The following is an 18,984-nucleotide window of genomic DNA, read 5'->3' on the forward strand; positions in this document are numbered from 1 at the left end:
CCACCATTTACTTTTGGAAAGGTGCGCATACACCTTTAAGACTGGAGCTGTCATCACCCAGCGCCGGACTAGATGGCTATTTAAAGCGCCGGTTCTCACTCACATGTGTTCGTTCAAACACCCTTACCTGGATGCTAACCTTGCTTGAAGCTTCCATGCTTGCAAGCTTACTTCGCTGACGGAACCTCGCTGCGCTGATCCCTGTATCCCGCTACTGGATCATCCGCCTCTCCTGAACCACCCTTCGGCTGTATCGCTAATAGTGCTAAGTACCCCGCAGGGGAATTCTCTATAAACTTATACTAAGCTTACACTATCTAGCTCTGCATAGTAAAGACTGTTTATCACATCTGCATAACTAGATTGCTAGCTCTTGAGACTACTGCTACTTTTCTGCACTGGGTTGATCTCTTTTGTATGTCCACCTGCTATTCTATCATCTGCTATCATACAACATTGCTAAACCTTCCTGCATCCATCTGCTACTGTCTCACCTTCAAGTGTCTATCACCTACCACCTCCACTCAACCTATCCCTCAACCTTCATCATTGTGTTACCACATACATAAAGTCACTCTAGGAACCAGCTTGCTAATTGTGTGTATTTACTGGCTGAAATAAGACCTTCCACACATGATGAGTCATTGAGGTTGGGAATGGTATCTCAGCATATCTCTTACATGACTACTGACGTGGAACTATTTCTGCAGCTGAAAATCCACACCATATAAGAAACGCAGAAGCGTTACACAAATACACTACGTTCTTAGCTGTCAGTTAAACCCATGTGGGTTAATTTTTGGGACCTATACAGGCCGACACTTACTTCTGTATACTGTGAATGCCTAATGTACCTCTAGCCATCAAATACACTATGTTCTTAGCTGTCAGTTAAACCCATATGGGCTAATTTTTGGGGTCTATACAGGCTGACACTTACTTCTGTATCCTGTGTGAATGCCTAATGTTCCTCTAGCCATCAAATACACTACATTCTTAGCTGTCAGTTAAACCCATGTGGGCTACTTTTTGGGGCCTATACAGGCCGACACTTACTTCTGTATCCTGTGTGAATGCCTAATGTACCTCTAGCCATCAAATACACTATTTTCTTAGCTGTCAGTTAAACCCATTTGGGCTAATTTTTGGGGCCTATACAGGGCGACACTTACTTCTGTATACTGTGAATGCCTAATGTACCTCCAGCCATCAAATACACTAAGTTCTTAGCTGTCAGTTAAACCCATGTGGGCTAATTTTTGGGGCCTATACAGGGCGACACTTACTTCTGTATCCTGTGTGAATTCCTAATGTACCTTCAGACACAGAATACTACGTTCTTAGCTGTCAGATAAACGCATGTGGGCTAATTTTTGGGGCCTTTTATGGCCGACACTTACTTCTGTATACTGTGAATGCCTAATGTACCTCTAGCCATCAAATACACTACTTTATTAGCTGTCAGTTAAACCCATATGGGCTAATTTTTGGGGCCTATACAGGCCGACACTTACTTCTGTATCCTGTGTGAATGCCTAATGTACCTCTAGCCATCAAATACACTATTTTCTTAGCTGTCAGTTAAACCCATTTGGGCTAATTTTTGGGGCCTATACAGGGCGACACTTACTTCTGTATACTGTGAATGCCTAATGTACCTCCAGCCATCAAATACACTAAGTTCTTAGCTGTCAGTTAAACCCATGTGGGCTAATTTTTGGGGCCTATACAGGGCGACACTTACTTCTGTATCCTGTGTGAATTCCTAATGTACCTTCAGACACAGAATACTACGTTCTTAGCTGTCAGATAAACGCATGTGGGCTAATTTTTGGGGCCTTTTATGGCCGACACTTACTTCTGTATCATGTGAATGCCTAATGTACCTTCAGCCAAAGAATACAGTATTCTTAGCTGTCAGGTAAACCCATGTGGGCTAATTTTTGGGGCCAATACTGGCCGACACTTACTTCTGTATCCTGTGAATGCCTAATGTACCTTCAGCCACAGAATACTACGTTCTTAGCTGTCAGGTAAACCCATGTGGGCTAATTTTTGGGGCCAATACTGGCCGACACTTACTTCTTTATCCCGTGAATGCCTAATTTTTCAGACTGGAATTTAAAAACAATGGGTTTGTAAAGGTTCAGCCAAATTGTGGAATGGATGCGCTCCCATTTTACAGATGTGTGAATGGACCCTATATGTATTAGACATGTGTTTACCGGATGCTGTCAGTTCTGGCTGATTTATGAAAAAAAAATATATATTTTTTGCTGTAAAAAAAAATAAAAAATAAATTTAGGGCAACTTTTCCAATTTAAATACTTCTGTTGTGACATTGTCCATGTGCTGGGACTATTTGTGCACAGCTAGTACGTATTTTGTGGCTGCATATATGACCTAAAGGTTTTTAAAGTTCGCCTCCCATTAAAGTCAATGGGGCCCGCCGCAAACTTGCGGTTCGCGGACTTTTGAGAAAATTTGCGGCCGATGTTCATCCATCTCTAGACAGGAGGAATCAATGAACTACCTAGAGTGCTCATCAGTGCCCTGGTAGTTCATTGAGTACTACAAGCCATCAGGCAGAGCCCCACTTGGCCATTTTTTTTTTAATTGTGACAGCAGGTGCAGGGAGAAGAACCCCGGAGCTGCTGTCTCAAGGGGACTGCTATTGTGTTCTTGATTTTGACTTTATATTAAAAATACTGCTCTCCTGAACCTTGTTCACCCCCTTGATGTATTTAAAGGTTTCATTAATCTCCCCCCTTCTCTTCTTTTCACCTGACTGTATATATTAATCTCCTGAAGTTTCTCTTGGTATGTTTTATTCCTCAGACCTTTCACCATTTTTGTTGCCTGTCTTTGGACTTGTTCTATTTTATCAATATCTTTTTGTAAGTGAGGTCTCCATAACTAGGCATAGTATTCTAACTAAGGCCTAACTAAAGCTCTGTACAGTGAAATTAGGGCATTCTTCTTTCTGCAGGTGGTTCCTCTAGTGATAAATAAACATCTTTAGAAGTGAATGAAGACATCTCTCCTCCTTCTGCTGGTGACCCCTCTAGTAATAGCTAAAGATTTGTATAGAGGAATCAGGACCTCCTCCCTCCTGCTGGTGATCCCTCTGGTGATAGCTTAACATAGCTTAACATCTACTGTATATAGAGGAATCAGGACCTCATTCCTCCTGCTGGTAATCCTTCTAGTGATGGCTAAAGATCTCTATAGAGGAATGAGGACCTCCTTCCTCCTGCTGGTGATCCCTCTAGTGTTATAAAGATCTATATAGAGGAATCAGGACCGCCTTCCTCCTGCTGGTGACCCCTCTAGTGATATAAAGATCTATACAGAGGAATCAGGACCTCCTTCCTCCTGCTGGTGACCCCTCTAGTGATATAAAGATCTATACAGAGGAATCAGGACCTCCTTCCTCCTGCTGGTGACCCCTCTAGTGATATAAAGATCTATATAGAGGAATCAGGACCTCCTTCCTCCTGCTGGTGATCCCTCTGTTGATATAAAGATCTATATAGAGAAATTAGGACCTCCTTCCTCCTGCCGATTGATCCCTCTATTGATGCATCTTAGAATTATTTTCACTTTTCCTCCTACAGTTTGCAATAATCTGAAATAAGTACCCCCAAATAGATTTTCTTTGTAGTACTGGCCAACACTAAATCCCCAATATCCATTTTTTTTTTAAATAAACCAAATTAATTTTATTTATTATAGTGTGTTGGTATACAGTTTCTCACAAAAGTGAGTGCACCCCTCACATTTTTGTAAATATTTTATTATATCTTTTCATGTGACAACACTGAAGAAATGACACTTTGCTACAATGTAAAGTAGTGAGTGTACAGCTTGTATAACAGTGTAAATTTGCTGTCCCCTCAAAATAACTCAACACACAGCCATTAATGTCTAAACCACTGGCAACATAAGTTAGTAGCAAAGTGTAATTTCTTCAGTGTTGTCACATGAAAAGATAGAATAAAATATTTACCAAAATGTGAGGGGTGTACTCACCTTTGTGAGATACTGTATGTATTGTATTCTTAAAATCCCACTGAAAATGTGTACAATATACATATAACCTTTAAGTGCAGTGTATTGCATGCCACAGCATGTGCATTGTGGTGTGCTAATGTGAGGGTGCATTGCCTGATACTGTAACAATGTATTGGAGTGCCATTTAAAGTGAAAGCCACTGCATTACACAAAGGTGTCTTAATTGTGAGAAAATGGAAGGTTTCATACTCTGGGACGGGTGCCCAAATGTGTTCAGTTTCTTTACTGCAGTTTGGAGAATGGAAATTTACCTCCCACTTTAGGGCACACCGGGTATAGCTATTGGCACTATTTTTATCACATTGTTATAAACTTTTTTGAACAAAGCTAAAACTAGCATCCTATTTTAGTTTTTACCTTTTTCAATGTCTTCATGCTCAATTCTTTGTTGTTTACTTCCAGCGATATTTGAATCTGTAAATGATGTAAGAAATAACACTTAGCTTTTCAAGATAATGTTATATGGCAAACGATATAATATTGTTTTAAATAATTGTACCCGTTGTAGGCTCCAGTGGTCTTTTAAAACTGTGTTTAGGGAAATCCAGCTCTACAAACAGAAAGAACACATCAATTATTCAGCCATTGAATGAAACAAGGAAGCATAGATGACCAGTGATAGATTTCATAAACATCATACGCAGTATATGAATTTACTCATCTACACTAGGAATGGGCTGTGAGTTTGAGTCGAACGAAAGTTCGACTCAAATATTAGCTGTTCGTGTGTTCACTGAACATTTGAACAAATGGGGTGCTCAGCAGGAAATTTGCCCGCCAATGAGCATCCCATAATGCACTGCGCTCTTGCAGTGCATTGATTGCTGATGATTGGCCAAAGCATGCACCTGACCTGTATATGACCTTTGGCCAATCACAGCACAATGTACTGTCAGAGCCATGATTGGCCAAAGGCAGAGTGCCTTTGGCCAATCATGGCTCAGGGGCTATATTAGGGTGACCTGAATTTTAAAATGAAATCCGGGAAAATCATTTTCTTTTTTCTTTTATTGGCAAATGGGTAACTATTTTAAAAGCATATTTTCCTCAAATTATATATGCAGTGTATGTGGTATGTGTTTATGGAATGATTGTATGATATACAGTATCTCACAAAAGTGAGTACACCCCTCACATTTTTGTAAATATTTTATTCTATCTTTCCATGTGACAACACTGAAGAAATTACACTTTGCTATAATGTAATATAGTGAGTGTACAGCTTGTATAACAGTGTAAATTTGCTGTCTCCTCAAAATAACTCAACACATGGCCATTAATGTCTAAACCGCTGGCAACAAAAGTGAGTACACCCCTAAGTGAAAATGTCCAAATTGGGCCTTAAGTGTCAATATTTTGTGTGGCCACCATTATTTTCCAGAGCTGCCTTAACCCTCTTGGGCATGGAGTTCACCAGATCTTCACAGGTTGCCACTGGAGTCCTCTTCCACTCCTCCATGATGACATCACGGAGCTAGTGGATGTTACAAATGTTGCGCTCTTCCACCTTCTGTTTAAGGATGCCCCACAGATGCTCAATAGGGTTTAGGTCTGGAGACATGCTTGGCCAGTCCATCACCTTTACCCTCAGCTTCTTTAGCAAGACAGTGGTAATCTTGGAGGTGTGTTTGGGATCGTTATCATGTTGGAATACCGAGTCTCTGAAGTGAGGGGATCATGCTCTGCTTCAGTATGTCACAGCACATGTTGGCATTCATGGTTTCCTCAATGATCTGTAGCTCCCCAGGGCCAGCAGCACTTATGCAGCTCCAGACCATGACACTCCCACCACCATGCTGGACTGTAGGCAAGACACACTTGTCTTTGTACTCCTCACCTGGTTGCCGCCACACACGCTTGACAGAATCTGAACCACATATTTGGTCTCGTCAGACCAGAGGACATGGTTCCAGTAATCCATGTCCTTAGTCTGCTTGTCTTCAGCAAACAAAGTGTGGGCTGTCTTATGCATCATCTTTAGAAGAGGCTTCCTTCTGGGATGACAGCAATGCAGACCAATTTGATCCAATGTGCGGCATATGGCACTCAACTTCTTTGGTCGACCATGGCGAGGTCTGTTCTGAGTGGAACCTGCCTGATAAACTGCTGTATGGTCTGGGCCACCATGCTGCAGTTTCAGTTCCAGGGTCTTGCAATCTTCCTATAGCCTAGGCCATCTTTATGTAGAGCAACAATTCTTTTTTTCAGCTCCGCAGAGAATTCTTTGCCATGAGGTGCCATGTTGAACTTCCAGTAACCAGTATGAGAGAGTGAGAGCGATAATACCAAATTTAACACACCTGCTCCCCATTCATGCCTGAGATCTTGTAACACTAACGAGTCACATGACACCTGGGATGGAAAATGGCTAATTGGGCCCAATTTGGACATTTTCACTCAGGGGTGTACTCACTTTTGTTGCCAGCGGTTTAGACATTAATAGCTGTGTGTTGAGTTGTTTTGAGGAGACAGCAAATTTACACTGTTATACAAGCTGTACACTCACTACTTTACATTGTAGCAAAGTGTAATTTCTTCAGTGTTGTCAAAGATAGAATAAAATATTTACCAAAATGTGAGGGGTGTACTTACTTTTGTGAGATACTGTATGTATTGTATCCTTAAAATCCCACTTAAAATGTGTACAATATACATATAACCTTTAAGTGCAGTGTACTGCATGCCACAGCATGTGCATTGTGGTGTGCTAATGTGAGGGTGCATTGCCTGATACTGTAACAATGTATTGGAGTGCCATTTAAAGTGAAAGCCACTGCATTACACAAAGGTGTCTTAATTGTGAGAAAATGGAAGGTTTCATACTCTGGGACGGGTGCCCAAATGTGTTCAGTTTCTTTACTGCAGTTTGGAGAATGGAAATTTACCTCCCACTTTAGGGCACACCGGGTATAGCTATTGGCACTATTTTTATCACATTGTTATAAACTTTTTTGAACAAAGCTAAAACTAGCATCCTATTTTAGTTTTTACCTTTTTCAATGTCTTCATGCTCAATCCTTTGTTGTTTACTTCCAGCGATATTTGAATCTGTAAATGATGTAAGAAATAACACTTAGCTTTTCAAAATAATGTTATATGACAAAGGATATCATATTCTTTTAAATAATTGTACCCATTGTAGGCTCCAGTGGTCTTTTAAAACTGTGTTTAGGGGAATCCAGCTCTACAAACAGAAAGAACACATCAATTATTCAGCCATTGAATAAAACAAGGAAGCATAGATGACCAGTGCTAGATTTCATAAACATCATACGCAGTATATGAATTTACTCATGTACACTAGGAAAGGGCTGTGTGTTCAAGTCGAACGTAAGTTCGACCCAAACATTAGCTGTTCCTGTGTTCACAGGACATTTGAACAAATGGGGTGCTCAGCAGGAAATTTGCCCGCCGATGAGCGTCCCATAATGCACTGCACTCTTGCAGTGCATTGATTGCTGATGATTGGCCAAATCATGCACCTGGCCTGTATATGACCTTTGGCCAATGACAGCACAATGTACTGTCAGAGCCATGATTGGCCCAAGGCAGAGTGTCTTTGGCCAATCATGGCTCAGGGGCTATATTAGGGTGACCTGAATTTTCAAAATGAAATCCGGAGACATAATTTTCTTTTTTCTTTTATTGGCAAATGGTTAACCATTTTAAAAGCATATTTTCCTCAAATTATATATGCAGTGTATGTGGTATGGGTTTATGGAATGATTGTGTGATATACAGTATCTCACAAAAGTGAGTACACCCCTCACACGTTTGTAAATATTTTATTCTATCTTTTCATGTGACAACACAGAAGAAATGACACTTTACTACAATGTAAAGTAGTGATTGTACAGCTTGTATAACAGTGTAAATTTGCTGTCCCCTCAAAGTAACTCAACACACAGCCATTAATGTCTAAACCGCTGGCAACAAAAGTGAGTACACCCCTAAGTGAAAATGTCCAAATTGGGCCCAAAGTGTCAATATTTTGTGTAACCACCATTATTTTCCAGCACAGCCTTAACCCTCTTGGGCATGGAGTTCACCAGAGCTTCATAGGTTGCCACTGGAGTCCTCTTCCACTCCTCCATGATGACATCACGGAGCCGGTGGATGTTAGAGACTATGTGCTCCTCCACCTTCCGTTTGAGGATGCCCCGCAGATGCTCAATAGGGTTTAGGTCTAGAGACATGCTTGGCCAGTCCATCACCTTTACCCTCAGCTTCTTTAGCAAGGCAGTGGTCGTCTTGGAGGTGTGTTTGGGGTCATTATGTTGGAATAATGGCCTGAGGCCCAGTCCCCGAAGGGGGGGGGGGAATCATGCTCTGCTTCAATTGTCACAGTACATGTTGGCATTAATGGTTCCCTCAATTAATGGTAGCTCCCTGGTGTCGGCAGAACTCATGCAGCCCCAGACGATGACACTCCCACCACCATGCTTGACTGTAGGCAAGACACACTTGTCTTTGTACTCCTCACCTGGTTGCCGCGACACACGATTGACATCATCTGAACCAAATAAGTTTATCTCGGTCCCATCAAACCACAGGACATGGTTCCAGTAATCCATGTCCTTAGTCTGTTTGTCTTTAGCAAACTGTTTGCTGGCTTTCTTGTGCATCATCTTTAGAAGAGGGACTTCTGGGACGACAGCCATGCAGACCAATTTGACCCAGTGTATGGTCTGAGCACTGAAAGGCTGACCCCCCACAGCTTTAACAATTGCGCCAATGGTGGCAGCACACATACGTCTGTTTCCCAAAGAAAACCTCTGGATATGACGCTGTTCATGTACACTCAACTTCTTGTTCTGAGTGGAACGTGTCCTGTTAAACCACTGTATTGTCTTGGCCACTGTGCTGCAACTCAGTTTCAGGGTCTTGGCAATCTTCTTATAGCCTAGGCCATCTTTATGTAGAGCAAAAATTATTTTTTTCAGATCCTCAGAGAGTTCTTTGCCATGAGGTGCCATGTTGAACTTCCAGCGACCAGTATGAGAGAGTGAGAGCGATAACACCAAATTTAACAAACCTGCTCCCCCATTCACACCTGAGACCTTGTAACACTAATGAGTCACATGACACCAGGGAGAGAAAATGGCTAATTGGGCACAATTTGGACATTTTTACTTAGGTGTGTACTCACTTTTGTTGCCAGCGGTTTAGACATCAATGGCTGTATGTTGAGTTATTTTGAGGGGACAGCAAATATACACTGTTATACAAGCTGTACACTCACTACTTTACATTGTAGCAAAGTGTCATTTCTTCAGTGTTGTCACATGAAAAGATATAATAAAATATTTACAAAAATGTGAGTGGTGTACTCACTTTTGTGAGATACTGTATACATTATTTCTCAAATTTCGTCCATGAAATAAAAAAAAAGGTACTTCTTAGAAATCTTTGACATATGACTATGTTGTGAAATAATGCACTAGACCAGTGCACCCTCTTTTTTCATGTATTCTTTAAGATGCTATCGGCACCCCCAGTCGTGTTCCTAGTCAAGAGAGATCTTCTGGTCCAGAACCAATGGCAGCACCCCAACCGGACAAGATTACACCTAGCAGTGTGACTGCTAAATTGGCCGATTTATGGGCTATGGGGTTCTTTTCCCAGGTGGTGTGGACCCTAATAAGTGCCAGGAGGATGTCTACCAAGCTCGGGTACTAATGTATTTGGAGGAATTTCGTGGAATTCACTCAGCGAAAAACTTCTCACGAGAGACTCAATTTCTGCTCAACATATTAGATTTTCTTCATTCTGCCTTAGATATGGGATTGGCATATAACTCAATTAGAGTACCGGTCTCTGCCTTGTCATCCCTGACTGGTTATAGATGGGCTGAAGATCCTCTGGTAAAATGTTTCCTGCAGGCAGCAATCCAAATAAGACCACCAAATAGACCCCTTATACCACCCTGAGATCTCAGCCTAGTTCTCAAGTCTCCCATGTAGCCTTCTTTTTTGCTATCAGACTCCTGCCCCTATGATTCCTGACCTTAAAGTTGGTGTTCCTGATTGCCATAGTCTCTGCAAGGAGAGTATCGGAGTTGGTGGCCCTGTCCTGCAAGGAACCCTATTGTATAATCCTCCTACAGAAAGCTATTCTTTGACCCACTCCAAGTCTCAGGCCAAAGGTTGCCTCTAGCTTCCATGAGAATTGGGAGGCAATCCTTGAGCAGGCACCTTCACCTTCTCAACCAGGCGACTTTAGCACCTTAAACCTGGTGAACTTGTTAACAATATACTTACAAAGATGGCTCCTATTAGGAAAATGAATAACCTTTTTATCTCCCAGGTTGGTCCAAAGAAAAGCGAGGCGGCAACCTCGACGATTATTTCCACCTAATTGTTAAAGGTTATCACCCTAACTTGCAACAATTTAAATGCTGGCTCCTTCTGAAGTAGGCCGAGCACATTCAACGCGAGGGATGGCAGCTTTTTGGGCAGCATTCGTCATGTGTGTTATATTATATTATATTATTATATTATGTTATAGTTTTATTTGGTGGCTCTACCCATAACAGATCTTTAGGATTTTTAAGCAGTTGCTTTTGATTCTTTTGATAAGTGGTGTATTATAGCATCCTAATCTATCATTGCTTTTCCTTAGCGGTTACAATCTGACCAAAAAGCTTTTTAAATTCTATGCAACCCTTTCTAATTTATAATGTTAAAAAATATCAATAACATTTTTTTAAAAAAAAATCTGCTCTGTCATTGCAAGCTGGATTTGCATCTGACAATATTTAATATTTTCTGCTCTTTTTATTTCAGTAGCTCAAAGTTAGGTGCTAAATGATAAACACACTTTCCTACAGACAGTATAAAACAATAAAACTTTATTATAGCTCTATAAAACTGTCCTTTTTAAAAAATAAAAAAATAAACCTCCAAGCAGAACCCTAATGATCTTATCTTTGTAGCAATAAAGTGTTTTCACATCATATCTTATCACTGTAAATCATGTCACTTATTAACTTTAAGAGCTGAGCATAATACTTTGAATAATCCAGTCAATCCTCAGGAATTTACATATAAGAGATTTTTACAACTAGAACACTATGAGGGGAATTTCTTAAAACTATCTTTTATTATTAGTATATACATATTGCCTTGTGAAACCATGCATAGGTGGGACAAATTGATTGTTAACCACATTTTTAGGTGTTTTTAGCCTTGTATTATTGCTGTAATAAAGTGGATTGAAAACCTTACAGTGTCTCAGATCGTATTTCTACTTTACAAGCTAAAAATCTCTATCACGTACGCATGTACGCACAGTCACACATGGAGAGACAGAAGGTTTCCTTTTCTGTTACAACCAGATGTGAATTTCCCTAATGATGCACCGTTTTAAGATGTATTTTTAGAAATAAAACATAATTACATTATCTGAAAAAAAAAAAAAAAAATATATATATATATATATATATATATATATATATATATATACAGTCCGGTCCATAAATATTGGGACATCGACACAATTCTAATCTTTTTGGCTCTATACACCACCACAATGGATTTGAAATGAAACAAACAAGATGTGCTTTAACTTCAGACTTTCAGCTTTAATTTGAGGGTATTTACATCCAAATCAGGTGAACGGTGTAGTAATTACAACAGTTTGTATATGTGCCTCCCACTTTTTAAGGGACCAAAAGTAATGGGACAGATTAACATTCATAAATCAAACTTTCACTTTTTAATACTTAGTTGTAAATCCTTTGCAGTCAATTACAGCCTGAAGTCTGGAACGCATAGACATCACCAGACGCTGGGTTTCATCCCTGGTGATGCTCTGCCAGGCCTCTACTGCAACTTTCATCAGTTCCTGCTTGTTCTTGGGGCATTTTCCCTTCAGTTTTGTCTTCAGCAAGTGAAATGCATGCTCAATCGGATGCAGGTCAGGTGATTGACTTGCCCATTGCATAACATTCCACTTCTTTCCCTTAAAAAACTCTTTGGTTGCTTTTGCAGTATGCTTCGGGTCATTGTCCATCTGCACTGTGAAGCGCCGTCCAATGAGTTCTGAAGCATTTGGCTGAATATGAGCAGATAATATTGCCCGAAACACTTCAGAATTCATCCTTCTGCTTTTCTCAGCAGTCACATCATCAATAAATACAAGAGAACCAGTTCAATTGGCAGCCATACATGTCCACACCATGACACTACCACCACCATAGGATGTTGTTCCAGAACTGTGAAGGCTTTTTTAGATGTTGTTTGGCAAACTCTAATCTGGCCTTCCTGTTTTTGAGGCTCACCAATGGTTTACATCTTGTGGTGAACCTCTGTATTAACTCTGGTGAAGTCTTCTCTTGATTATTGACTTTGACACACATACACCTACCTCCTGGAGAGTGATCTTGATCTGGCCAACTGTTGTGAAGGGTGTTTTCTTCACCAGGGAAATAATTCTTCGTCATCCACCACAGTTGTTCTCCGTGGTCTTCCGGGTCTTTTGGTGTTGCTGAGCTCACCGGTGCATTCTTTCTTTTTAAGGATGTTCCAAACAGTTGATTTGGCCACACCTAATGTTTTTACTATCTCTCTGATGGGTTTGTTTTGTTTTTTCAGCCAAATGATGGCTTGCTTCACTGATAGTGACAGCTCTTTAGATCTCATATTGAGAGTTGACAGCAACAGATTCCAAATGCAAACAGCAGACTTGAAATTAACTCTGTACCTTTTATCTGCTCCTTGTAAATGGGATAATGAGGGAATAACACACACCTGGCCGTGGAACAGCTGAGCAGCCAATTGTCTCATTACTTTTGGTCCCTTAAAAAGTGGGAGGCACATATACAAACTGTTGTAATTCCTACACCTTTTACCTGATTTGGATGTAAATACCCACAAATTAAAGCTGAAACTCTGCAGTTAAAGCACATCGTGTTTGTTTTATTTCAAATCCATTGTGGTGGTGTATAGAGCCAAAAAGATTAGAATTGTGTTGATGTCCCAATATTTATGGACCTGACTGTATATATATATATATATATATATATATATATATCATATAATAAGTATTTTTTTTAACACTTGAGCCCCCAGCATCAATTACAAATGGCACTGACATAGTAGCTTTACTTCACTAGCACCTTTTTTTTTTTTTGTAAAACAGATTCAGGTCTCAGGTACTTCCAGATTCTCTGCTACCAATGTCACTGAAACCAGTGACTGTCAGTGACAGGCACAAGGTAATAACTGTGGGGGATGAGTTGATTGAGAAAATAAAAGTATAGTTGTTAGGTTAAGGCAGAAAAGGCTGCTCTGAAGAGAGGGGTTTCAGGGATTGTCTAAAAGCAAACACAGAAGGAGATTCTCGGACAGACAGGGGTAGGGAGTTCCATAGGATAGGAGAGGCTTGGGAAAAGTTCTGGAGGCGAGCATGGGAGGGAGTGACGGGGAAGCTAGAGAGCAGGAGGTCTTGGGAGGAAGGAAGAGAATGAGTAGTTTGGTATTTTGAGACCAGGCTAGTGATATAGCTGGGGGCTAAGTTGTGGATGGCTTTGTAAGTTGATGTTAGTATTTTAAATTTAATATGTTGGGTGAGCTGAAGCCAATGGAGGGATTGACAGAGAGGAGTAGCAGACACTGAGCGGTTGGTAAGCCTGGCAACAGTATTCAAGATGGATGTAAACTCATAATGCCCCCTCACTAAATTCCCACTCCTTTTAAGCAGTGGTTCTCAACTCCAGTCCTCAGAGCACACTAACAGGCCAGATTTTAAGTATTACCTTAGGGAGATGCGGACTAGAATACTGCAATCACTGAGCAGCAAATTATATCACCTGGGATGTATTTCATTTATCTTGCAAACCTGGCCTGTTAGTGTGTCCTGAGGACCGGAGTTGAGAAACACTGCTTTTAAGCCTTTCAACTAGTATTAATTTTTTTTTTTTTTTTAAACATTTTATTGAAAATTTTTATAGGCATACAGATAAGGTCACTTCAACTAGTATTAATTATCTTCTGACAGAAAAACTCTTCATCTCTTTCTACTTTTTCACTATTATCTGTATATTCCAGCAAAAAAATTGAAAAATCACAAATCCACAAGTGCTTTATCAAATTTGTTGAAAGATAGAGATTTGAAAACAGTCATCCAAACATTCCAAGTTTAACATATTGGAGAGAAAAAATAAGAAAGGGGAAAAGGAAAGATAACTTTTTTACTTATGGTGATTGCAGCAGCGCTAGTTTTGATACAAATTATTGCATAAGTGCAAACAGTGCATACATATTATACCAACTAAACACTAAAACAAATTACAAAATGTCACATAAGTGTACAGAGTGTATCAATATTATACCACTATATAAGATAAAAAGAACAAAGTCCACTTCACCAACTGTCCATGATGTGAAAAATCTAAATAATAGTTCTTAAATTTGACCCACATTTAATAGTACTCTGATTATTCAGCTGTAATGAAATCCACCACCCAGTGAACTCTCCTTTAACCACTTTACGACCGCTCGCCACAGATTTAGGCAGCCGCTCCTGGGAAAACCGACGTAGCTCTAAGTCGGTTGCGCACAGGCAGCTAGGGGGCGAGCGTGCGCCACCGGTGGTCCCTGACAGCTTATTTCAGCCCCGCATCCAAGCCCTGTCCAACTCTTGCCACCTTAACCTCTGCAAAAAATGACACCACAAAACTTTGTTTTTGTGACCCTTGTTATCTTTTGCCTTGACAACTGTAACTCCCTCCTCATTGGCTTACATCTATGCAGGCTATTCCCCTCTTAAATCTATAATGAATGCTGCTGCCAAACTTTTTTACCTTACCAACTATTTGGTGCCTATCGACCGCCTCTTCCAATCCCTCTAATAAATAAAATCCAAAATACTAATAACAACATACAAAGCCATCCTCAACTCTTTCTTCAATGGCATCACCAACCTCATCTCGAAATTAAACCCAACTTGTACTCTCTGCTCCTCCGAAGGTCTCTTGCTATCTAACTTTCTCTTCACCTCCTTCAGTACTCACCTCCAGGACTTCTCCAGAACCTCTCTCTCTCTCGAACTCCCTACCTCACTCTGTCTAGCTACTTCCAACTCTGTCTGCCCTAAGTCGATCCCTGAAAACTCATCTCTTAATGGAATGGAAACCTATTCTGTCATAGCATAAAAAATGTACTTTCCTCTCTCCATCAGCTGGTCTTGCACAGGTAATACTTTTTTTTATCACTTGCCTGTACCTTTGTATTGTAAACTCTCATAAGCAGGACCTTCTTAATCCTCTTGTGTTGACTTGTATTGTAACTGTACTGTCTCCTTTATACCGTAAAGCACTGTCCAAACAGTTGGTACTTTATAAATCCTGAATAATAATAATAATCATCATCATAATATAATTTCTTTGAACAAAAAGGCACACTTTTCAGAGAAAAGACTCCCCGCCAGAGCGGTTGGACCTTCAAGCATTCCCAGAGAACATGAAGTAAATTCCCCCTCTCCTAACATTCTCGCCAACACAGAGGGGAAACACTCGAGTTCATTACATGTAATCTGGAGGGGGTCATGTAGTACCAAACAGGCACACTTTTGATAGTCCATTCTTGGGTTTCCAGTATCCTACCTGCTGAAAACCTGTAGACTACTTCCTGAGCGTTTGTGTTTCTTTCCTGGGAGATGACCTGTTTTTCAGGAGCCCAACATTCCTGTTGATACTTTGGATCACTTCTCTTTTGGTGGTAGATGTTCTTTTGATTTTGTCTATAACTTTCTATAAAAAATAATAAATACAAACCTACTTAGACACTTCTCTATAGGTAGATACACTATATCGACAAAAGTATTGGAACACCTGAATATAAACGCACATGAAGTTTAATGGCATCTCAGTTTTAGTCTGTAGGATTCAATATTGAGTTGGCCCACCATCTGCAGCTATAACAGCTTCAACTCTTCTGGGAAGGCTGTCCACAAGGTTTGGGACTGTGAAAATGGGAATGTTTGACTACTGTTCCAAAAGCACATTTTTGAGGTCAGGCACTGCTGTTGAACGAGAAGGCCTGGCTCACAGTCCCACCTCTAATTCACCCCAAAGGTGCTCTATTGGGTCAGGACTCTGTGCAGGACATTCAAGTTCCTCCACCCAAAAACTTGTTAAACCATGTCTTCATGAACCTTGCTTTGGGCACTGGTGCGCAGTCATGTTGGAACAGGAAGGGGTCAAACTGTTCCCTCAAAGTTGGGAGCATGAAATTTTCCAAAATGTCTTGGTATGCTGACGCCTTAAGAGTTCCTTTCACTGGAACTAGGGGCCAAGTCCAACCCCTGAAGAACAACCCCACACCATAATCCACCCCCCCCCTCCACCAAATGATTTGGATCAGTGCATAAAGCAAGGTATACCTTAATGCATTCAAGGTAAAAAAAAAAAAAAAAACATCCAGTGAGACAATAAGGAGAGAGCTTGGGGTGGAGGCGAGGGGTTCTGTCCATTCACAGGAGCCTGGCTTGGGAGTGAGCCTACTTGAGTGCCCCATAGCAAAAGGCTTACTATCGGGGGCACTCAGCAGGGGGGAGGAACTAAGACTGCCAGCAAGGGACCCACAAATAAGAGGATAGGGGGCTTTTCTGTGCAAAATCATTGCACAGAACAGGTAAGTATTACATTGTTGTTATATTAAAAAATATATATAAAACACAAGCCTTTAGTATTACTTTAATCCTTCAATGTTTGAAAGGAACATTTATTTACAATTTTCAACCAATTTCACTTTTAACTAGCATACCATTGTTAAAATTACTGGTAGGATCAAGGCAACCTCCCGCCTACAGTTTTTGTAGAAACCATGAAATGATCCAAAGCTATTGCAGGTTTGCTTTCTTTTTTGAATAAGAAATGTAAATACGAAATCAAGAAGGCTAAACTCGACTTGGAGAGACAAATAGCAGAGGAAAGTAAAAGGAACCCTAAGAAATTCTTTAAATATATCAATAGAAAAAAAAAAAAATAAGGTCAGAGCATGTTGCACACATAATTAACTATAATGGGAGGATGGTTACAGAGGACAATGAGAAGGCAACTGTGCTAAATGCTTTCTTCTCCTCAGTCTTTACACAGGAAAAGGAGGGGTACACTGACCATGACTGTATGGTTAGCAGTACTTCACATGACTTGCCGCTATGGCTAACAGAGGGTGAAATCACAGAAAGGCTTGATAACATTAACACAAATAAATCACCAGGACCGGATGGTGTGAATCCGAGAGTACTCAAAGAACTCAGTAAGGTTACATCAAGACTAGTGTTGAGCGAACACGGACTGTATTATTCGTGTTCGTACCGAATAATTGGATTTTTTGTACCCGAACACGGACACGGACACTTTACTGTATGTTCGGGTAAAAATCCGTGTTCGGTCGTTTTATTTCCGGGTTTTGCATGCTTTGGCGCTCTTTTCATGGCGGGCTTTCAACAGCCAATCAACAATCGTTTAACTGGTGTGCCTTAAGCCATCCCAGCCATGCCTGCAAATGTCTCAGTAGCTGTGATTGGCCGTCTGAAGCATGTGACCAAGTCTTTATAAGTTCGAGGCAGCCGCAGCGGCGTCATTATGCTGCTTAGATTCAGGGACAGAGCACACATCAACGTGCTGGCTGCTGATTAGGGAAAGATAGGCAGGAAAAAACCATTTGTGTCCGGATAGAATTGAGGGACAGGTCGGAGTGTTTAGGCAGGGCGAGTTGTAGGCATTTTAGGGATAGAGTCTGCTGAATTATAGGGTCAGTGTCTTCTACAAACTACAATCGATATTGCTGTGTGGGGGGTGGGGTGAATCTGCACTCAATCCTGATCTACGATCTCTTCTCAATCCTGTTAGGGACAGAGTCTGCTGAATTTTAGGGAAACTGTGTTCTACAAACTACAATCGATATTGCTGTGTGGTGTGGGATTGGAGATAGGCAGGTGTCAGTGATCCACATCCATTTTTCTGTGTGTGAGCTGCAGTGAACACAATCTTTTTGGGCTGCAGTGAACACAATCTTTTTGGGCTGCAGTGAACACAATCTTTTTGGGCTGCAGTGAACACAATCTTTTTGGGCTGCAGTGAACACAATCTTTTTGGGCTGCAGTGAACACAATCTTTTTGGGGTGCAGTGAACAAAATCTTTTTGGGGTGCAGTGAACACAATCCTTTTTGGTGTGCAGTGAACACAATCTTTGTGGGGTGCAGTGAACAAAATCCTTTGTGGGGTGCAGTGAACACAATCTTTTTGGGGTGCAGTGAACAAAATCCTTTTTGGGGTGCAGTGAACAACATCCTTTTTGGGGTGCAGTGAACACAATCTTTTTGGGGTGCAGTGAACAAAATCCTTTGTGGGGTGCAGTGAACACAATCTTTTTGGGGTGGAGTGAACAACATCCTTTTTGGGGTGCAGTGAACAAAATCCTTTTTGGGGTGCAGTGAACAAAATCATTTTTGGGGTGCAGTGAACACAATCTTTTTGGGGTGCAGTGAACACAATCTTTGTGGGGTGCAGTGAACACAATCTTTTTGGGGTGGAGTGAACAACATCCTTTTTGGGGTGCAGTGAACAACATCCTTTTTGGGGTGCAGTGAACACAATCTTTTTGGGGTGCAGTGAACACAATCTTTGTGGGGTACAGTGAACAGAATCTTTGTGGGGTGCAGTGAACACAATCTTTGGGGGGTACAGTGAACACAATCTTTGTGAGGTGCAGTGAACACAATCTTTGTGGGGTGCAGTGAACACAATCATTGTGGGGTGCAGTGAACTCAATCTTTGTGGGGTACAGTGAACACAATCTCATACTTCTGAAGGTTTGAGGGTGCTGCCTGTTCCATACTCCCCCTACTCCTCATCTAGCCTTTTAGGGGTACAAACAATAGTAATTGGGGCCTAGTGTGGT

The 18,984-nt window shown here is 40.9% G+C and overlaps 1 protein-coding gene across 1 annotated transcript in view; it reads right to left on the minus strand.

Moving 5' to 3' along the window:
- Window positions 1–18,984, minus strand: part of LOC309558493 (uncharacterized protein) — a gene marked incomplete at both ends in the record, with an annotated part of 120,255 nt that overhangs the window by 78,024 nt on the left and 23,247 nt on the right. The window contains 5 exons of the mRNA XM_082261575.1: window positions 4,432–4,488; window positions 4,574–4,624; window positions 7,066–7,122; window positions 7,208–7,258; window positions 15,680–15,826. Of these exons, the coding sequence (XP_082117701.1) occupies window positions 4,432–4,488; window positions 4,574–4,624; window positions 7,066–7,122; window positions 7,208–7,258; window positions 15,680–15,826 (363 nt within the window). The remainder of the gene's footprint in view (window positions 1–4,431; window positions 4,489–4,573; window positions 4,625–7,065; window positions 7,123–7,207; window positions 7,259–15,679; window positions 15,827–18,984) is intronic.

Source organism: Pelophylax lessonae (assembly GCF_965119305.1).
Source record: "Pelophylax lessonae genome assembly, chromosome: 6".
NCBI classification, from domain to species: domain Eukaryota; kingdom Metazoa; phylum Chordata; class Amphibia; order Anura; family Ranidae; genus Pelophylax; species Pelophylax lessonae.